This window comes from Buteo buteo, chromosome 24 (genome assembly GCF_964188355.1).
Source record: "Buteo buteo chromosome 24, bButBut1.hap1.1, whole genome shotgun sequence".
Taxonomy (NCBI): domain Eukaryota; kingdom Metazoa; phylum Chordata; class Aves; order Accipitriformes; family Accipitridae; genus Buteo; species Buteo buteo.
In genome coordinates this window covers 21,579,460-21,598,895 of record NC_134194.1, presented here as the reverse complement: position 1 = coordinate 21,598,895, position 19,436 = coordinate 21,579,460, and the positions used below count along the sequence as shown (strand labels likewise).

At 52.8% G+C, this 19,436-nt stretch overlaps 2 protein-coding genes across 4 annotated transcripts; one reads left to right on the top strand and one right to left on the bottom strand.

The window, feature by feature from the left end:
- Positions 1–181: 181 nt before the first annotated feature.
- LOC142044127 (histidine--tRNA ligase, cytoplasmic-like) lies at positions 182–5,903 on the bottom strand. 3 transcript variants are annotated; one of them, XM_075056230.1, is made up of 12 exons: positions 5,679–5,903; positions 5,460–5,579; positions 4,960–5,055; positions 4,079–4,204; positions 3,837–3,944; positions 3,562–3,660; positions 3,138–3,231; positions 2,855–2,982; positions 2,513–2,755; positions 1,574–1,690; positions 1,138–1,284; positions 182–888 (listed from the first exon to the last, which is right to left on the bottom strand). In XM_075056230.1, the coding sequence occupies exons 1-12, from the start codon at positions 5,886–5,888 to the stop codon at positions 832–834; spliced, it is 1,545 nt and encodes a 514-aa protein (XP_074912331.1). In that variant the 5' UTR covers positions 5,889–5,903; the 3' UTR covers positions 182–831. The 3 variants fall into 3 exon arrangements, with proteins under 3 accessions (XP_074912331.1, XP_074912328.1, XP_074912330.1); XM_075056227.1 differs by lacking the exon at positions 1,574–1,690; XM_075056229.1 differs by lacking the exons at positions 182–888; positions 1,138–1,284 and having other exon boundaries at positions 1,574–1,782.
- A 48-nt stretch (positions 5,904–5,951) lies between these two features.
- On the top strand, positions 5,952–15,894 carry ZMAT2 (zinc finger matrin-type 2). The gene is made up of 6 exons (XM_075056231.1): positions 5,952–6,085; positions 9,085–9,178; positions 9,690–9,813; positions 10,967–11,040; positions 13,367–13,512; positions 15,038–15,894. The coding sequence occupies exons 1-6, from the start codon at positions 6,068–6,070 to the stop codon at positions 15,179–15,181; spliced, it is 600 nt and encodes a 199-aa protein (XP_074912332.1). The 5' UTR covers positions 5,952–6,067; the 3' UTR covers positions 15,182–15,894.
- Positions 15,895–19,436: the final 3,542 nt, after the last annotated feature.

The window sequence follows — 19,436 nt, the reverse complement described above, 5'->3', positions numbered from 1 at the left end:
GCCGCCGCCCCGGCGACGCGCCTGCGCGCTGCCGCCCGCGGGTTGCCGTGGCCGCGGGGGCGCGCCGGCGCACTGCCGCGCTCGCGCGCCGCCGCCCCTCAGCCGGGCGCAGCGGCGACCGCGGGGAAGAGGCGCCGGCGTCGCGGAGCTCCAATAAATGCCCGAGGGTGGGTGTCTGCCTTTCGTTTTGGGTTTTTAATACATAAAAATGCACAGCTCCTTCACGCTCGCCCCAGCCGGAGCCTGCCCGCGCAGGCACCAGCCCCCCGCGGTGTCCCTCCCCGAGGGGAGGCCCACGCTCCCCTCAGGCCGCCTGGCCCCACGCCCGCCCGCAGAGCCTGGCTGCAGGCCGCGGCTGGCCCTTGCAGTCCTCAGAGGGGTGGGGGTGGCCTTCCACTGCCACCCTCTCTCTACATCCTGAGCCTGCAGACGCCCAACGCCCCCCAGATTTCCCAAACCCAAGTCCAGAGCTCAGCCTGATCCTGCTTGAGCTGCGCCACGTCCATCTTTGCCGTGCCACCACCACAACCACCTACAGTGGATGGAAATGGCTGTACAGTTACGGGTACTGCAATATTAGGAACCCACAAGCTTGACCTGTCCTTCAGAGCAGTTAACCAGAAGGTTAACCTGGTGACTGCACCATCCGTAACTTTTAAAACGCGCTTGTTCCTTTCCAAGCAGATACCCCATGTTGACACTGCCTTAGCCCAGGCAGATAAGCTTCAGGCCAGTAGATGGTGACCAGACTTCAGCGGGAAGTGAATGGCTAAGGGTGCTGGAGGGTTCCAGTTGTACAGCAGTTCAGTCAAGCACCTCTGGCCAGAAGTCCTAGGGCTCCAGCCGCCTTCTGATCTCATCAACAAGCTTTTCTCGTGGGATATCAACCTACGAAGCAAACAGAAAGGAGGGAGGTAGCAGCACTGGAACTCTGAGCAGAGCATGGTTCGATATGGCCCTAAGGACTTGCTGTGGATACCAACCCAGTTTGTGACTGGTTTTCTGGAGCAGTCATTCGACAGATCTGTGCTACAGCTCCCCAAATGAACAACATCACTGAAGGAAAACCCAGAGCCTTTCAGTAACCTCTAGATTTTGGAAGCACTTTTGAAACCTGGTGTAAAAAGGCATTCTCACCTCCTCTCTTGTTGCGACATCTCGTAGCTTGACAACTCCATCTGTCAGCTCTTGCTCTCCTATAATGGCAGCAAGGGGGATCCCCGTGTCCTCACAATACTGCAGCTGCTTCAGCAGTTTAGGGTCCTTCTTGTACAGTATCTCTGCCTAGGAGGGAGTGGAAAAGGTGAATCATTAATGCAGAATTTGCTCTGATGGATCTTGGAGCAAAAGAGCCAGCACCAAAACCCCACAGAAAACTCTGCCTCATTATTCCTGCAGCGAGCAGTTGCCTTTAGTGCTCTCAGCTGTTCTCCTTCTCTGCCTGCTAGATCTCAGATAGGCCCAGATCTTGAAGAGACACACAACTAATGGAGTTGGTCTTGCTGTGCTACAGCTCCCTGCAGACTCTCCCTCCCTCACCCATACCAGTGCTGAGCTCAAGTCCTTACTTTACCTTGATCCCTGCGTCCCACAGCTCCGAGATGAGTTTCAGTCTCGCAGCGAGTAAGTGTTTCTGAGGTGTAGCTACCAGCACTTGTGTCTCAGTTGTTCGAACCTTCTCCCCAGAAGCCTGCAGGGACAAGGCACTGGTGGGAGTGACTGGCTCTGAGGGAATCCGCAGCTCACAACAGAAGCTCATCTCACGTCATCTTCAGACCTTAACTTAGCTCGCCAAAACAAGTACGCTTAAAAGCTAACCATCACCATTCAGTGAATGTTACTGAGCAAGGCTAACCTTCCAGAAGCAAAAAGAGTGCACAGATAAGACAACCTGGGCACATTTAATGAGTCCCCCAGAGAATCTGCATTGTGACACACTACTTAATGGTGTGCTGCTGTTCCTGTGGGACCTTGGCCTGCTTTCCTCCCTCCCTCCCGGATGGGACCTGGACAGCTTTCCAATGTCTCCTTTGATTCTTCAGGTACAAACACATTGCCTTAGCCTCACTTGCTGTGAATCACAAGCTCAGAACTAAACACAGAGTGATGAATTTCCTCAAAGGCTTTCTCAGGGTGCTCTTCACAGTGTGAGTGCCACAGCTGTTACCAAACTCATCACTTCACAATCCCCAGGACAGAAAACTTCACAGGCAAGAAAGGAGAACAAAGTGACTGGGGCACAAAGTTCAGGGCCAGGACCAGAGCTCAGGGCCTGTCTCCAATGCTTCCTTGGCATCTGCTACAAAATGCTGCTCTCAGCTGCCCACACCTGCATCCTGATGGGCTGCAGAACAGGGCTGTCTTCTGTGCATGGACATTTAGGCATGGGAGGAGCCACCCTCTCCCCCCCAAATTCTTTCCCCTCGAACACTGTGGAGCTGTAGAGCTCTGTAATAAACCATAGCTGGCTTCCTAGAGCCCTCCCCCCTGCAACACCACCTGCAGTACCTACCTTCACTCTCTGCTCTAGGATGGAGAAGATCCGCTCAATCCCAATGCTGACTCCCACGCAGGGCACCTTCCGTCCCTTGGGATCAAACATCCCCACCAGCCCATCATAGCGACCGCCTCCAGCCACGCTCCCAACACTGACTGGCTCCTCCACATGGTCATTCTCCGGCTGCAGCAGGACAGCCTCAAAGATCACCCCCGTGTAATAGTCCAGACCCCGTGCCAGGCTCAGGTCGAAAGAGATCTGTAGGACGCAAGGGAAGGCCCGTCACTGGGTGCACTTGGCGGCCCAGGCTGCCTGGGAACGAGGGCAGCACCTGCTCCTGCCTCTGCACCTCCTCACCTTCCCCGTGATGCCAAACAGGGTCAGGTACTCAAACAGCAGCTTCATGTCCCCCAGCCCCTCCTTGGCCAGCTTGTTCTGGGACAGCTTTGGGTCCTGGAGAAGCTGTTCGACCAGGTCCAGGCCACCTGTGGGAACGAGACATTCCTTACGTCTGCCAGCGCAGCAGTACCAGCAACGATGGGCCCGGCCAGCCGTGTATGTGCCCTGCACCCCTCTGTTGCTGGCCCTCCCTGCCTGGCCTGGAAGAATGAGAAAAAGGGCTTGACCCCACAGTGCTCACCATGAAGCTGGACATATTCCCCGATGTGATCTGCAGCCTCAGGAGAGAGCCCCTTCTCTCCTACCATCTCACTCCTCACTTCTTCCCATGGCATCTGCAAGGGGAGAGAAGAACATCCGTTGCTGCAGGACGTTCTCATCACCCAGTCTCCACCAGCCCATGTATTCGCAACGCATGTGGGAAGACAGCGGTTAGCAATGTCACTAATGATCTGCATCTCTCTCACAGGAATTGTTAACAGAAACCACTGGAAATGCCAGGCTTTATTCTTAACCATGCCCAAGAGCTTCCCAAATCCTTTACAAACACCAATGGCTTTGCTGCCATGAACCTTTTTTGTGATGAGAGCAGCCATGACACTGCCCAGCCTGAGACACCCACTCCCTGAGACTTGAAGCGGTCTCCCCACCAGCACAATGCTTACCTTGTCCAGCTTGTCCACAGTAGAGCACATAGTTATGAACTTGCTCTCTGGGATGCCGCAGACGGCAAACACGCCATTCAAAATCCGTCTGTCATTGACCTGGGGGTGGGAGAGGCACGCTTAGCTCAGGGGAGATCCCCCGCCACCATTTCTTCTTGCCCCAGAGGTGTGGGAAGCTGCAGCTGTTGGCGTTTCCTTGTGCCTTTTCACCAGCGCCTCAATCCCACAGGAAGGGAAGGCACAGAGGTATGAAAACCACACGGCTCTGATCTCACCTTAATGATGAAGTCCCCAAGCTGCAGGTCACTCAGGATCTCATGCACGATCTTCAGGCACTCAGCATCAGGAATCATCGGGTCAAACTGGCCAGCGATGTCAAAATCCTGGGGGCAGAAGAAGCAGCAGATACTCCTGGCACAGCTGAGGTGCTTTGGCTCTGCCAGCCATGCCACACGGCCCCGCAGCAGCTGAAGGCAGTTCAGCTGGTAAAACCCGCGGTGGCTGCCGCAACACTCACGCACTGGTAGAACTCCCTGTAGCGGCCCCTGGTCGTGGCCGGGTTGTCCCGCCTGTAGACCTTAGCAACGTGGTAGCGCTTCATGTTGGTGATCTTGTTCATCGCCAAATAGCGAGCGAAGGGCACCTGGGGGGCCGAGGAGTTAAGGACAGGAACATGGAGATCCCCTGAGTTGCAGAAAAGCGCCCCTGCCCCCCATTTGCTTTGCTAGCTGCTCCCTGTTCTCTAGGGAGATCATCAGCCCAGGCTGACGAGGAGTACGATGAACCATGCTGAGCTCCTTCAACACTGGGACAACTCCATCTCCTTCTTCCGAACCACAGTACGTCAATACCTTACACACACAGATCTTTACTAGGTCATTTCATCCTCTTACGGTGCAATCAGGGAGAATTCAACATATGGCACAGACATACAGACATTAAAGCGGAGAGGTTTTTGGTGAGACGTCAAGGCCTGGGATGGACGCCTGCTTTGTACCCACAGCAAACACCACTGCTCTTTCAGAGCAACTACCGAGGCACTGGAAAGGTGGGATGGGCAGGACAGGAAAGCATGGAGGTGGGGACTGTAACTGGGAGAAGGTGAAACCAGTACGGTGGAGCATTCTGGTGCACGTCTACAGCCCATGGAAAAAAAGAGCCACTTTGCTGCGGATCCTGGACTGGCTGTGGGGTGTTTTGAGGTGAGGTCATGCCAACAGCAGCCAGACCAGCTGGGGCATCCGCTGCTGGGCAGGATGGGGGTTTCCCGTCACCCCGCTGGGACTCACAGGCAGGGCAGGGCAAGGGCAACCCAACAAGGTGGGGGTGGCAGCGACCTCGGTGTGCCACCATCCCCTCCGCGTGTGCCGCAGGGTGGCAGGGGCGAGCGCAGGATACAGTCAGGTCGTAGCGCAGGGCCAGCAGCTCCCCTCCCTGGTCCTGCAGCTCGTAGATGAGCTTCGTGTCCTCCCCGTACTTCCCCGTTAGCGTCTCCTGGGGAGAAGCAAGGGGGCTGGTGGGGCGGCTCTGGGGCACGGGGCCCCCCCCGGGACAGGGGACAGAGCAGGAAGCCCAGACCCCCCCTCTGAGCCCCATAAGTCAGGCCAGGGAGGGTGGGGGATGGGAGTAGCATGACACACATCTCCCCTCCAGCCCCATCTGACCTGGGGTAGAAAAGGGGGGCCCTGTCGTCCCCCCCCTCAACAGGGGCCCAAGAGGGACGGTCACGGCCGCCCCCCCCCATGTCCCACACGGAGGGGGGATCCCCTCAGCCCCGGAGAAAGGGGGTGTTCCCCAGTCCCGCAGGAGGAGAGACTCCCGGGGGAGCTGAAGGGGGGGCCCCACAGCCCCGGCGGGAGTCACCCCCCCAACAAGGGGACCCCCCGGCGCCGCCTCACCCGCAGCTCCAGCACGGGGGTGTCGATGGCGGCCGCCCCGTGCCTCTTGAAACAGGTCACCACGGCGGCGAGGAGCCGGTCACGGAGGGCTACGTGGGCGGGGGGGTGGTCGCGGGTGCCCTGGCCCGGGACGGAGAGCGGCCGTTAGCGACGAGGACCAGGCGAGGCGGGGGAACAACGCCCGGTAACCGCCGGCGCGGCCCCCGCTCCCCCCGTTACCTTGGGCGTCTTCAGAGCCGGGCTCCGCCCGCCGCCGGCTGAGCCCGCAGCCGCCCGCACCTGCCGGGCCAGGAGGCCGCGGTCACCGACCGGCCCCGGCGGCCGGGACCGGGAGAGGCTTACCCGGCCCCCAGAGGGGCGCGGCGGCCCGAGGCGGGGACCCGCGGGCAGCAGGCGCCCGGCGGCGGCGAGCGGACCCATCCGCAGCATGGCCGGTCCCGGGGAACCCGGAAGCGGCCGAACTCCACGTGACCACCCGGCGCCGCTGCCTCGCGGCGCTCTAGGCCACAGCGGCGGGCACTCGTTGGTGCTCCGGCGGACTGCCTCGCTTTACGGCCCGGGCGCCACCGCGCGACAGTTTCCGTTCCCTCGTCGCTCGCACCCTCAACATGGCGTCGGGCAGCGGGGTAGGTGCTGGCGGCGGCGGCGGGGCCGAGCCCGTCGTTTTCTCTTTTCCTCGGTAGGCCCTGGGCCGTGCCGGGGGCAGGGCCGCGGCGGCTGGGGCCGGTCTGGAGGAGCAGGGCTGCACCGCTCGGCCGGGCCGCGCTCGGGGCCTGCTGCCAGGCCGCGGGGTGAGGGACCCCTCCGGGGGAGACGTGGCGGGGCCGGGGATGCCCGGGTGAGCAGGGGCCCCCGGGGGAGGCCCCATCCCTGCTTTTCATACCGCCGTGCCCTCTGTGTATGGGCGGTGGGAGATTTGGGGCCCTCCTGAGAGGCCCCGATGCCTTCCGGGCTAGAAGGGGGCTGGACCCCACCCCGATCTTCCCTTCCTAGGGCCAGGCCACCACCGTGCGAGCCCCTGTTTCAGCCAGGCGGTGTAAGGAGATCTGAACCTGCCCCAACCCTCCGGGGTGGGGATGCCCACCCACCTTCAGCCCCCCGGGGCGGACCAGCCCATCCCAGGGGCCTCCTGGAGCTGGGTGATGGTGCACTCAGGCAGCTCCCTCCTTCCGTTCCCCTTCTTGTCCTGCCCTGTTGCTTCTTAGCTCCTCTGGAAAATGTTTGCTTGTTCACCGGCTGTCTCTCACGCTGTCCTGCTGAAGTTGCTGCTTGCTGCCATCTGCCCTGGATAGTGAAACTGCCCTTTCCGTGACTGTCATTCTGGAATCTCTGATGGCTCCTGTGTAACTTGATTATTTTATTGGTGTTGCTCAGCTTGTGTAGTGTGGCAGTGAGGTCTTTCTGCCTTTGTGGATCGTACAGGATTTGGTGTTGGGAATGCTGAGATCGGATGAGTAAGGTGGATGCCATTGGTGTAGCCTGACTGGAGAGCCAGGCTGGTTTAAACACCACCAGTAATACCCCAGACAGCTGTCAGCACTGCAGGGACTGTGCTTTTCTGCTTTCTTGGCTGATCTTTCCTTCACTTGAAGCCACTTGTTGAGATGTGAGCGGTGCTGAAAGGTCAAGAGCAGGATGTCTGCCCGGGACTGAGTTGGGGCCTGTGGTTTATTCTCAGCTGCTGGCAGTTGTGTTCCTGTTAGACTGAGCCAGACTTGAGCCTCCTGTGTTATTTTACAGGCTTTGATGCTGATACTGGCCAGATCGTTCAGTGTTCACCTCCAGAGGGAACAGGAGGCTGTGGGACACTTCTGGTTTTTATTTGTTGTTACTTATTTGGGAAATACTCTCTGTTGCCCAAAGAAGTTCTTAGATAAAAATTTTAGGGCTTGCAGCCACCCTCGCTTCCACAAGACTAGTTAAGAAAAGTTCCTTTGGATAATGTCTAGCCAAGATCTTGTTACACAGCTGGGTTTAATTTCTTGTCGTGTGCATCGATGAGGGAGATTGGTAAAAGCTGCAAAAGACTCTTTCCCTTTTATTACAACAGGAGAATGAAGCAGCAAGTAAATTGCCTCGTCCCTGGGCTCCCACCAGCTATGATTTGTGATAATGCGCTGGTATGCAGGAGAGTCTAGATTCTGGAAAATACCCCCAAACGTTAATTTACAGTCCGTGATATTTTCTTTTCTTTTGCTCAGGGTGGTTAATAAAACCTGTTATGACATGCTTAAAGTGTTTAAGAAGCTCTGGGAATAAATGAGAATTTTTCTACGCCTCCCTAAGGCATTTTCATTCCTATCAGTAGTTGTTCGTTCCATTTGAAGGATTGCCAGAGGAGAAAACGTTAAATGACTGTGCTGCTGCTATAGCTTCAAATGGGATTTATTTCCTTTGGATTGTGATTGGATTCTTGATTTGGCTGAACAGAGAAGGCGGTGGGGTATGGGGGGGTCCATCTTTCCCGGAGGTGTTTTAAAATACATACAACCTTTTTTTTAATATGAAACCGAGAGCCTCTCACTGCCATGCTGATTGAAAGGCAGCTTTCTAACCAAACTAGAGTTACCTCCCTAGAAAAAAAAAAAGAGTGACTGAGTTATAAGCCATGACGGTTACCAGGTGCAGGGGCCTTAACTGCACATGAGGCAGGCACTGCGAAGAGGCTATCCTGGTTTGGTGAGAGTAGACTTGAATGGAAATGGGATTCTTGCCCAGTCAGTTCTACCCTCAGCGTTGGTGACAAGGTAAAAATCCCCCCTAAAAAGAACAGGTTTTGTATTCTTCGGTGCTGGCTTCACCTGAATTCAGCTTCTCTTCCTGCAACTTATCCTGTCGCTGCCAGTGTAGAGCACTCTGGTGAGCTGACAAAGGGCCAGTCTGCCTCAGAGGGGTTTTTTCCCTTCCCTGTGAAGCTGCGGGAGTGGGACATCTTACCCTGCATTTTGTACAGGTGCTTCCCTGGTGTCTCCACGCCCTGCCTTGACAGATGGGCATTTCAGAGCTTTTTCTGGTTTGCTTGAAAAACTCATACTGGTTCCTATGATTTCATAGCAAACTCAGCGCCTTGATTCCTGTAATGCATAGACATACTGCTGATCTCTTTGAGAGCAGGTATACGCAGCCTTCTGTACTCCTGCATTTTAACCAAACTCTTTATAGCTCATGTTGTGTTTCACGGCTTCCTCATCTGATCTTTGCAACTTGGGTTTAATTGACTTTTGGAAGAAGTATGTGTAATCTGCTAACGACTGTGCTGTGTTTGTCAGGTGGCACTTCTGCAGTCTTAGATCAATGGGTTTAAATCCCGTTTGTGTCTGGTTTTCAAAGCGAAAGCCTGGGTGATCATCTCAGGAGCTATTAAGATAAACTCGTTCCTTTTCTTTCTGCTTTGAAATCCTTCTAGAAGAAGTAGATGTAGGCATGCTGAGTGTTATTCTCTTAAGCTATATCCTTAGTTCCTAGATACGAAAACAGAGGGCATGGGGATATAACATAGTCCCCCTAATTTACTACTGTGGCCTCACAGGCCAAGTGATTCCACCTCTTTCCCCAGTCTCCCCTCAGAGCTAGTCAAATATATAGCTAGTATAATAAATGTTAATACACTTTGTTTCCTTCTCAGACTAAGAACTTGGACTTCCGCCGAAAGTGGGACAAAGATGAATATGAGAAACTTGCAGAGAAGCGGCTCACAGAAGAGAGAGAAAAGAAAGATGGTGCGTAGTGTACTGACTCCAGGCAAGCTTTGCTCATTTGGCAGTGAGTCACCCAAACCCTTTGAGTTTAAGAGGGAGAGAGCAGCTAGAAGTGAAATCCCGGAGGGAAATAGCAGCAATTCAAGGCTGGCTTGTTCCAATCCCTTTTCCTGTGCTTCCCACCGAATATATTTTTTTGACAAAAGTAATTACTGAGAACCTTTGCCTCTGCCTGCCTGTTCTTTGGAGAGGGAGAGGAACAATCAGCCCTTGGACACAAGGAGATCTCAGAGTATGACCCAAGTCAGAGCTGGAGATACCTCACAGATCTACCTGGTTCTAATAGGAACTGGAAATAGTGAGGAGGAAATCATATCCTTTACTGATTTTTAAAAAAAAGGTGCAATTTCTGCATGAATCAGGTAGTTCCCAGGTTCCTGGCAGGCCCCTCTTCATCACGGGCAATGTGAAATCCAGCATGTTGAGCTTGAGCTTTTCTGATAAACACTTCGTTTTTTTGCGTATGTTCCAGGCAAACCAGCTCAGCCTGTCAAAAGGGAACTTCTGCGGCACCGAGACTACAAAGTGGACCTGGAATCAAAGCTGGGGAAAACCATTGTCATCACCAAAACTACCCCTCAGTCAGAGATGGGAGGGTAGGTCATGGTCTTTTTGTTTGGAGTCTCAGAGTTGTGCTGGTGAGACCAGGGGCTGTGATACGGCAGCGAGCCCTTACGGTGCACCAGGTGGTGATTTCCTCCTGTGTTTTAAGCCTGGTGCAATGGTGCTGCACAGTATTGCACCAAAACTGGCTCTTCTGGGGTAACGCATGGAAGACATGCAGCAGGCTGAGCCCCTTCTGACACTGTTACTTGACATCAGTGTTGCTTTGCCCACCTGTAGAAACAACTGAGGCAGATCTCTGCTGCCCACTTGGGTTTTGTTAGCCAGGAGGCCTGCTTGCAGTGAGACCCAGCTGTTGATTTGAGTTTCTAATTTGGATATCTGCGCACTGGGAATGGGAGAAACATCCAAATACCTGTCCTTAGGAATGGTATTTGGCCACTGCTTGTGCGGATCATGTTTGGCCGAAGGCTGAAAGATTCTTAGCTCATCCTAAGCTCTCGAGAGGTTGAAAAGAATAAATTAAGTTTGTGCCATCGTAAGAGTAAGCCTGTTAGTGTCTCACTGTTGTAGCCTAATAGCCAGCAGTGCCAGTGAGATGCGCAGCCCTGAACAGCATCCAGGGATGGAAGTGCAGGCTCTGGCTGGGTTTTTACAACAGCTCTTAAGATGGGCAGAAAGCACTGCTGTATAAAGCAGGGAGTTGCTGCTGTGAGGTGATGGGGATGGGAGGACTTACCTTGCAGCCAGGTCAGAGCCTTCAGCAGGCTGCAGTCCAGAAGCCTGAGCTGCATGGCCAGTCCTGCCTTGGAGGAGGGCAGCCAAGTCCTGCGGTGTCACGGAGTCCATCCCACCCTGTTGTGGCTGGAAGGGGAAGATGCTGTGGCTGACATATTACAGATCAGCTCATAATTTGGTTTCTGTCATCTGTCAGAGTGGCATCAGCATAAGGGTTGGTACCTCCAGTGTTAACTGGGGCAGCTCTGTCAGTCTGGGGTATGCACTTGCACATTTCTTTTCACTGGGGCTCTCTGTAATGGAAGTAGCTTGCCTCTTGCACTGGAGAAAGGACCCGTATCCCAAGTGACATGCAGATTTCACACTGTAGATTATCTCAAATAGTTGTTCTGTGAGATGAGGTTTGTCTCATGCTTTGTAGTTAATTTTTCCTCTCTCTCCTGCCAGATATTACTGTAACGTATGCGACTGCGTGGTGAAAGATTCTATTAACTTCTTGGATCACATCAATGGCAAAAAACGTAAGGATAACTTTTCTGCCTTGTTGGAGGGTTGGTTGAGTTGGAGGGCTGCTGCAAGGCTCTGGGCTGTTCCCTTCATGCATCCCTTCATGCCTGAGGGCTGAACACTTACACGTGGATCAAAGTGTGCTTTGGAGATCAGGATTGAGGCAATGTTTGCTCATGAGAGCTGTGGAGGTGCTGTCTTTATCTCCTGGCACCTTCCAGGCTGGTGGACCATTTTCATGGAAAAAGCCCGGTAGAAATAGTGGTTGTTTTACTCAGGTTAGAGTATGTATTTTCTCCACTCACAGTGTCTGCACTGCAAGAAGCCTAGGCTCAGCAAATCCTGATGTCTGCTCTGAAAATCTGGAGAGAGGCTTTTTTACAGCACCGAAACTTTAAAGATATTCTTAGACAAGTAAAAGGTATGGGACTAGCCCATTTTTGGATTGGAAGCTTCTCTTTGTAGAAGTTGAGTATGAAGCTCAAAACTAGCTGGTCCCGGAGCTCCAGGGTACGGATCAGAGTTTAGAAGGGTGGAGGCTGTGGTTTGCTGAGGATGAGCAGAGACAGGAGTGGGGCGGTTTGACCCCGGAGTTGGATCCAGCAGTGTGCTGGTGTTATTGTCCTGTACCTATCTCTAGTTCTTCTCTCCATTGCTGTAATGATGCAGTTAACTTAGGCCAAGATGAAGACAAGAGAAAAGAATTCCCAGTTTATCAGTCTGTTCCCTTACTGTGTTTAACTTGAAAAAGAGGACTGTACCCTCGTTGAACTGACTTTCATTTCATTACTGTGGGCATTGCTTGTCCTTAACATCTTCAGAGAGTGGGGAAAGTGGAGAAAGTAAAGGAGCAGCAGGACACACTGACACACTCTTGCCCTGTTGTTCTGCTCCTGAAGGTGATTTTGGCTCTTTGTGGAAGTCAACAAATGGCCCCTTTACAAAAAGGCAGTGGTGAATGCGATCCAGACCTCCACACTTGGCTGCTTGAACCTTTGAGAAATGGGGAGTTCAGAAGAGGACCTGAGGGCCAGTTTTCTGTAGCTAGGAGAAGAAAACCCAACGCATTAAAGCCCTGTGCTTTTATGTGAATGGGAGGAGGACACTGAAGTACCATGTTTGGCATGTTGGGAGATTACCAATAAGCCCATATAAGAGAATCTGGAATCAAAAATCCTGGCATGACTTTGTGCTTGGGCCTGAGATGAAGGGTTGAGCTGGAATTGGAAAGTGGCTGATGCATAGCTCTTTGCTACAATATGCTTTACAGAGTAAGTTTGGGAGCTTTCGATCTGGTCCATAAACCTGCCTGAAACCTGCTTGTTCTTGGCAGCCCTTTTGCTAGTTCCTGGTGTGTAGTTTGAGCTTCCAAGTGCTGCTTGCATCCCTGGGACAAACCTGTGCACAGCTGCTGGGGTCAACAGGCTGTTTGGATCCACCAGGCAATGCAGGTTGGAGGCATTGCCAGGGGCAGCCCCTTCAACCTAAGCTCACTCACGAGCAGAAACTTGGGAATCTGCTCTAAACAGCCACTGAAACAGAGGCCTGGCTTAATATTTCTTGTCTCTGCTTTAGCTAGAAATGTCCTATGCAAGCGTGAACTCTTACTGAGAGCCACTGATGTCTTGTTTAGCTTCTGCTGCAGCTGAGAGATGCCAGCTTTCCAGTTTTATTCTGGCCCCTTCTTCAACACTCCAACCTTTTTTTCCCACTCGTCCAAGATTAAATTTCCTGAAGTTTCAGAACACCAAGGTGATGGGGAGCATCCTAACAGGGAACCTTAAAAGAATAGACTGTGTCCTCCTTCTTGTTATAAGTAATGTACGGATTGTTTTAGTCACTGGCTGGTTTATGTCATGGTGTCTCCCTAAAGCCCATCCCCTCTAACATAAGAAATCCCAGTCTTTTTAGGAATATGGGACCAGATGAGGACAGAAAGTGCGTTCCTCTCTGGGGGAGGAGGCACTGCTGTGTCACACTCCTCAAGCTGTTTCTGGGTTACCCGGCATGTCTGTGGTGAGACGTGGTGTGGAGAGGAGTGCCTGAAGGCTGGGCTGTGCCAGGCTCTGTCGCTCGGGAATACGGGGGATAGCGCTGCTCCCTGTGTTTTGAGTGGTGGGTGGCCTGCGAGTCAGGTTGGAGCACTGAGCCTTGAGGGCGTATGGCCTTGTTGCATGAGTGTAGTCTGGCCCTGGAAGCTGCTTTGAGGGGATGGATGACAGGTAGGAAGAGGCTGCTGTGCTGAGATATTTAAATTGGGATTAGGGACGGGGACTATGTGCAGACTGTCAAAGGCTACGAGTGTTGCTGAACACGGCTGATTCCACTCCTGTTTTCTAGACCAGAGAAATCTGGGCATGTCCATGCGGGTGGAGCGCTCCACACTGGACCAGGTGAAGAAACGCTTTGAGGTGAACAAGAAGAAGATGGAGGAGAAGCAAAAGGACTATGACTTTGAGGAGAGGATGAAGGAACTCCGCGAGGAGGTGAGTCTGGGCAACGGCTGATGAAGCAAAGACCCCCAGAAATATGTTTTTGTGAGGAAATCAACCCTGGTTCCTAATCTTGTTCCACAGAAGCCTTGTTCTTGGTAGCATGGGCTTCTCGTCTGCTGCTATGAGTGGTTTTTTTTCTTTGCTGTTTGCTTTTGAAAAAGTTTTCTGCTGCTGTCCCTTTTCCCCTCTTCCTGTGTGAGGATAACTTCTGATGCTTCAGATTTCCATTGAGAGCAGCACAAGCCTGACAATGCACCCATTTTTTGTCTCCCATGAGTTGTGTTTGAACTTGTGTGCTCTGATAAGCAGATCTGTGTCTTTGTTCCTTATCTTCCATGGTTCTCAGGATTGCTGGGATCCTTCTCCATGTGGCATAGTTGTTTCTATGTGGCCTCCCTGAGTGTGGAAGGGCTTTGTGAGCAGCATGCTGTGGTGTGAGATGTGTGTGGAGGCAATGAAAGACAGTAGATTCCTCTCAAACCTGGGCTTAGGTGTCAGCTACCTGACACCGAGATTGAGTTTATTTGAAAATCTGTCAAGGTTCTGACAGTCGAGGAGGTTCTACGGATGCTTCTCCTCCATCAGCAGTCACATAACAACCAAATGTTAAAAATTGCTGCCCATTTAAGTCTCCCTGCCCAAGTCCTGAGCTTTGCTTCACCATAGGGGCGCTCTGTTGGAGTGCACACAGAGCAGCCCTGTGCTTTGCTCTTGAGCAGACTTTGGTGCTGCTGAGCCTGATCTGTTTGGGGGAGGTAGGAGACAGGTGCCCCAGCAGTGCAGGGAGTGCTATGGGTTGAAAAGCTACTGCCAGTCAATGTATGGCAACAAAGAAAGCAGCAGCAACTTCTGGTGTAGCTTTCTCCAGGGCACGGCTGTCTTCAGTAGCTGCAGCACAGCGGACGGTGATGGGAATGGCAGGAGCAGTTGCTAAGTTGGGAGCCGAAGCCATGCTTCTATGTCGCCTGGTACAAGCCTGGCACTGTTCCAGGGCTTGTGATCCTTGCAGAGCAAAACACTTTGATTAGAGCAGTGCAAACTCTTTGATGCCAAAACCCCCCAAAGCTGCTCAGAGCTTCAGCTTCTGTTCCAGTGAGCAGCTGTCACTCTGCCAGGCTGAAAGCCAACAGGCAGCAACATTTGGCATCACAGTCACGGGAACAGGGCATCGTATGAAGGAAAGGCCTCCTACTTTAAAAACAGCTCCTTCTTGCCTCAGTCTTCTAGATGAAATTTTGATGTCTATTCAGAAGAGAGAGTATCAGAACACTTCTTTTTGGCTACATCTTGTGTGTGTGACTCTGCTCTTGGGGTGGTCTGTGGGGTGGTCTGGAAACAGTGGGAAACTTCCTCCTGGGAGACTGCAGGCCAGGATTTCTGCCGGCTTTTTTATCTTCTCAGACGCAACTTGGGTGCTGTTGGTAGGACTTGGGTTAACTGTGCGGTGCTTGGTGTCTCAAAAGCTTACTCAGCTCAGGAGGTTCAAATTACTTTGCTCTTCTGTTCCTTGCTGCAGGAGGAGAAGGCCAAAGCCTACAAGAAGGAGAAGCAGAGAGAGAAGAAAAGGCGGGCAGAGGAAGATTTGACATTTGAAGAGGATGATGAAATGGCAGCTGTGATGGGTTTCTCTGGTTTCGGCTCAACCAAAAAGAATCACTGAGCAGCTCTGGACTCTCCTCTTTCTTGAAACAGATTGTTTTTACCCAGGGGACTCTGGATAACTCTTAAAAGACTTGATTGAGGACTTGTATGTAAATCTCCCAGTAGAAGTTGGCTGGAGGAGTCAAAAAGTGATTCCATGCTCTACCTGTGCTGCAGAACAAGCTCCGCCTGTCATTAGCTTCCCATCTCCTTCTGTGTCCTAGATCTGGCTGCTCATCACTGCTCTATGGCCTTGTGTGTGCAGGGAAGTGTTCTGCTGGGTACGTTTTTGTGTCAATAAAGTGCAACAGTTCTGTACAGATGGCCTGGTTCAGGATTAATCTAGTTGTCAACCAGGCATCATTGTTCTGGGCCCTAGTTGTTTTAATTGTCAACTGGGCTGTGTGTTTGAGACGCAGGGAGTGATTCAGTTTCTTTTTGGACCATGTAACTGAAGGAAATGTGCTGCGGCAAGTGGTGTTGAGTGGTACAACCTGCATCTTTATGGCTTGTGCTGAGCAGAGCTGGTGGCTGCATGGAGTCTGGGTTGCCGACACTTTCCTGTGTATTTTATCTGCAAGGGATACTTCCCTGCTTTTCTTTGTGTTTCATCCCATAACTTTGGTATCTTTAAGGCAGGGGAGAAATTCCTCCCCACAACTGATCTAGGATAGAGCGAATGAAAGAAAGGTGTGTGCAATTTGCCAGAAATAAATGGATTGTTTTAATGGGTCCCTTGGTGGGAGTTTGATTCCTTCTTTGTTTCGAGAGCTTCTGCCTCCCACTGAGAAGAGCTGCTGATATCTCCCAAGCTGTGCAGAGCTGGTGGTGGCTTTCTGGGGACCTCAACAGAGGCCAAGGCAAGGCTTGTGCCCTCCTCTCTCGTGGCTCAGCTGCCCTATGCAGGCAATTGCCATCATTATTGTCTTTTTAAAGTAATTCTGGAGATGAGTGTAAGAACATGAGAGGGGAAAGGGAAAGGGAGGACAGGACCGGAGACCTGCATTTCCATCAGGCAATGCAAGAGCAGCCTGGGTCGCGTTCCAGAATTTACCAGCCTTAGTATATTAAGGGCCATTTTTTTCCTGTCTACTGGCTATCAGTGTCTTTTCACCTCTGCCCTCCCCTAAATCCACTTCATTTCTGCTTTTATTTACTTCAGTCAAACCTTGTGTGACTCATTTCCATCTACAGTTAGGATTTATATTTTGTGTGGCTGGGCTTTTGTAGCTCTGTCTCACTCTCCTCTCTCTTTTTATGTATATTGATGAAATCCTCGCTCTTGCCCTTCTCTGTACTTGTATGAAATTTCCAACCCAAGGAAGGCTGCAGTGTGTTTAGCCTGCTCTTTCTAATATGTCTAGAACAAATCCTGTAATGTTGTGCTGCTGTTTTAATTCCTTAATCTTAGACTGCTGACAGCTTCATTGCCTCAGGTCTTTCCGCTTCAATTCAGATTATAATCCCCGTTGAAGATGCTATTGAAATGATATATAGCCAGTCAGATACAACTGTCCTTGGAGGTTTGACCCTTTTAACTTGGCAATCCTTTGACTTCGGCAAACGCTCTCTGAGCACACAAGCTGGAAGGGCGACTTTCATTCCAGCCACGTACCTAGTGCTGTTCAGACTGCAGCACGTGGCTCCGGCCGAATGGGAGAGAGGAGATGCTTGTGCCTTTGTGCCCTCCGGGGTGTGAAAGGGATGCTGCCGTGGTTTCATACACATTAAAAGTTTAGGATGTTTCAGAGAAGATTTAGCAGCAGCCATTTAATCCCAGCCACCAGCTCTGCAGACAACCAGACCCTCGCTGCATCCTGAATTTGGTTTGTGCTTCTGGGGTAGGGGCAGCGACTGCCCTGCACCCTCCCTCTTTCTCAGGTTGTGACCTTGGAGCCAGTGACCTTGGTTTCCCCACAGAGCATCCAGCCATTCTTGTCCATCCTGGTGCTCACAAGGGGCAAGGTGTGAAATGGGCAGCCCCTGAAAAACCTTCCCAGGGAGGCTGCCGGGTTGTGCAGCCTCCTGCCCCCGGGCTGGAGCCTGCCCAGGCCTGACCCAGCCTCTCCGAGCGCCCTGCTCTTCTCTGCCTGCTGCTTTCGGTCCGGGGAGGAAATCCCTCCGCGGCACAGCAGAGTGGCAGAGGGCTTTCATTAACGAGATTCCTCTTTGGTAAAAAGCCTGTCATACCCAAACTCCATCCCGAGGCCATCTGCATCCTCTGGGCTGAATCCCCAGCCCCAGCATCTCTGTGCTGCTGCTTCCGCCTGGTCCCAGCGCTGGGGCTGCTCTCGCCAGGGGAGCCCGGCTCTTTGTCTCAGCAGCTTGCTGGGAGCAGTGGTGTGTGCGGCAGCAGATACAAGCTCTTGCTGGATTCCCAGCAGCGGGAGCTGCCTCTAGCCAAGGATGAAAAGCTGGTTTCATGGGAGGAAATAATATTTAGAGAAGAGACAGATAACATTCCCTGCACCCGCTGCGTTAACCCCTTGCTTGCTGCCCACAACGCTGGAGCAGTGGTTCTCTGTGACTTCATTAGTGCTTGCCATCTCCATGCTGAATTGTAAGGCTGCTGGTGCTGGATGTGCCTATGTATGTCAGGGCTTGGGGTTTTAATTGGAGAGAGGGAGGCCCCAGCTGTGCAGCTCTCCTTCCTGCTTCCCCCCAGCAGCAAACAGGGCCGGCGTGCTCTGTGCCTGCTGATTCCCACTTTACTCTTGCCAAAAGGGGATGCAGCTCTTGCACGAGTTAAAACTGGTGGAGTAAGGAGGGGTGTTTCTCATGGTTCTCGCATCCAGGCTGGGGTATCCTGCCTGGTCTCACAGTGAAAGTGTTTTGAGGTGCCTGGAGCCGGCTTGGTGCTTGTTCTCAGTGCCTGGGCAGAGGGTGCAAGGCTCTGCCCTGTCCACAGAGCAGTTCCTCACAGCATGCAGCTCTGAGGACCTGGGGGAAGGATCTCCTGGTTCAGCAGACCTGCCTGCACCCCCTCTGTCCCAGCTGTGCTGGGGACTGTGCTCAGCCTAAGCCAGACTGCTATGGCTCCATCCCATTAAATAGTGATGGCAGTGTTTGGAGTAACACTCGGGCACCACAGAAGACCCTAGAGAAAACACAAATCGATCTTGCCCCCACCACTTCTCTCCCAGCCATCTTCCTCCCTGGCCTTATCCTGGGAAGGAGGACTGAGCCTCATGGAGTGGCTAAGCACCAACACCCAGCTGCTTTTCCCCTTTCCTTCCTTCAGAGGGATGTAGGACACTGTTGGACACCCCCTCAACCCTGCCCTCTCCTGCTGGCCCACCTTCCCCTCAGTCTCTTCAGGTCCTGCTTGGGACTAGGGCAGCAGCAGCTGGATCCAGCCCAGCATCCCCACTATCCTGGTAAAATGACTGGGATCAGGGACCCGGAGTGATTCTGGAGAGGAAGAGGTCCCAGCCTGGCCCCATGTGTTACTCTGCCTGGGCCAGCTGAATCATTACCTGCTTCAGTGACTTTATTAGCAAAAAGACCCAGCTTTTTAGTGATTTACACCAGTTTTACATCCCACTATCCTGAAAGAGAGGTTTAAGAGCTTGGCAGGAGCTCCAGTCCTCCCTCTGCTCAGGCCATAAGCAACTGCTGCCCCAGTTAGGCAGCTGTTCTTGCCACTTGCCATCATTAAGCTAAACAACATCCATAGGTGATATCCCTGGAAACCCCCCTCTCCTGCTTCGCTTTCACCTGGTATATGGCAGTGCCAGGAGGATGTTACCATCAAACCCCTGCTCTGCTGAGGACGGGCTGTGGGGCTCCTGGGTCTCCCATGCCCTGTCCAATGACCTTCTGCTGTGGTATCATCCCATGCAACCCTGGAGCCAGTTTTGCTCTGCCCTCCTCTGCCCCCCGGCTCTATGGACACCCCGTTTACTAAGTGCCACCTCGATGAGTCAACCCTTGGCCCAACCTGTAACCTGTCCTGCTTTCCTCACATGGGGGGACAAGGTCTCCCCAAGGAAGAGCCCAATCTGTGCAAGGGCAAAGGTCCAAACCCTGTTGGGAGGTGGTGTTTCTGCAGAAGGGAGCAGGAAGGGTTGGGGTAGGAGAAGGTAGACTTGGGGGGGCTGTCCCTGGGCTGGGAGGTGTTTGCTTCCCATCTGGAGCTTGGATGGGAAACTTGGACACCCATTTTTTCTAAAAGGACCAAGCAAGGAGTGGGAGACACCTACAGGAAAGTGCTGCTTGGTTTGGAGACGTCGGCAAGTTGGGCCACTCTCTACACAATATTCAGGGCTGAGCCA

What these genes read in the sequence shown, in the direction of transcription:
- LOC142044127 (XM_075056230.1), bottom strand. Translation starts at nt 5,888, where the DNA reads ATGCTGCGGATGGGTCCGCTCGCCGCCGCCGGGCGCCTGCTGCCCGCG. An exon ending in CGGCTCTGAAGACGCCCAAG is followed by an intron (nt 5,580 to 5,678) that starts GTAACGGGGGGA and finishes GTCCCGGGCCAG; the next exon opens with GGCACCCGCGACCACCCCCC. An exon ending in ACAGGGAGTTCTACCAGTGC is followed by an intron (nt 3,945 to 4,078) that starts GTGAGTGTTGCG and finishes TTCTGCCCCCAG; the next exon opens with GATTTTGACATCGCTGGCCA.
- ZMAT2 (XM_075056231.1), top strand. An exon ending in CCTCAGTCAGAGATGGGAGG is followed by an intron (nt 9,814 to 10,966) that starts GTAGGTCATGGT and finishes CTCTCCTGCCAG; the next exon opens with ATATTACTGTAACGTATGCG. An exon ending in TCACATCAATGGCAAAAAAC is followed by an intron (nt 11,041 to 13,366) that starts GTAAGGATAACT and finishes CCTGTTTTCTAG; the next exon opens with ACCAGAGAAATCTGGGCATG.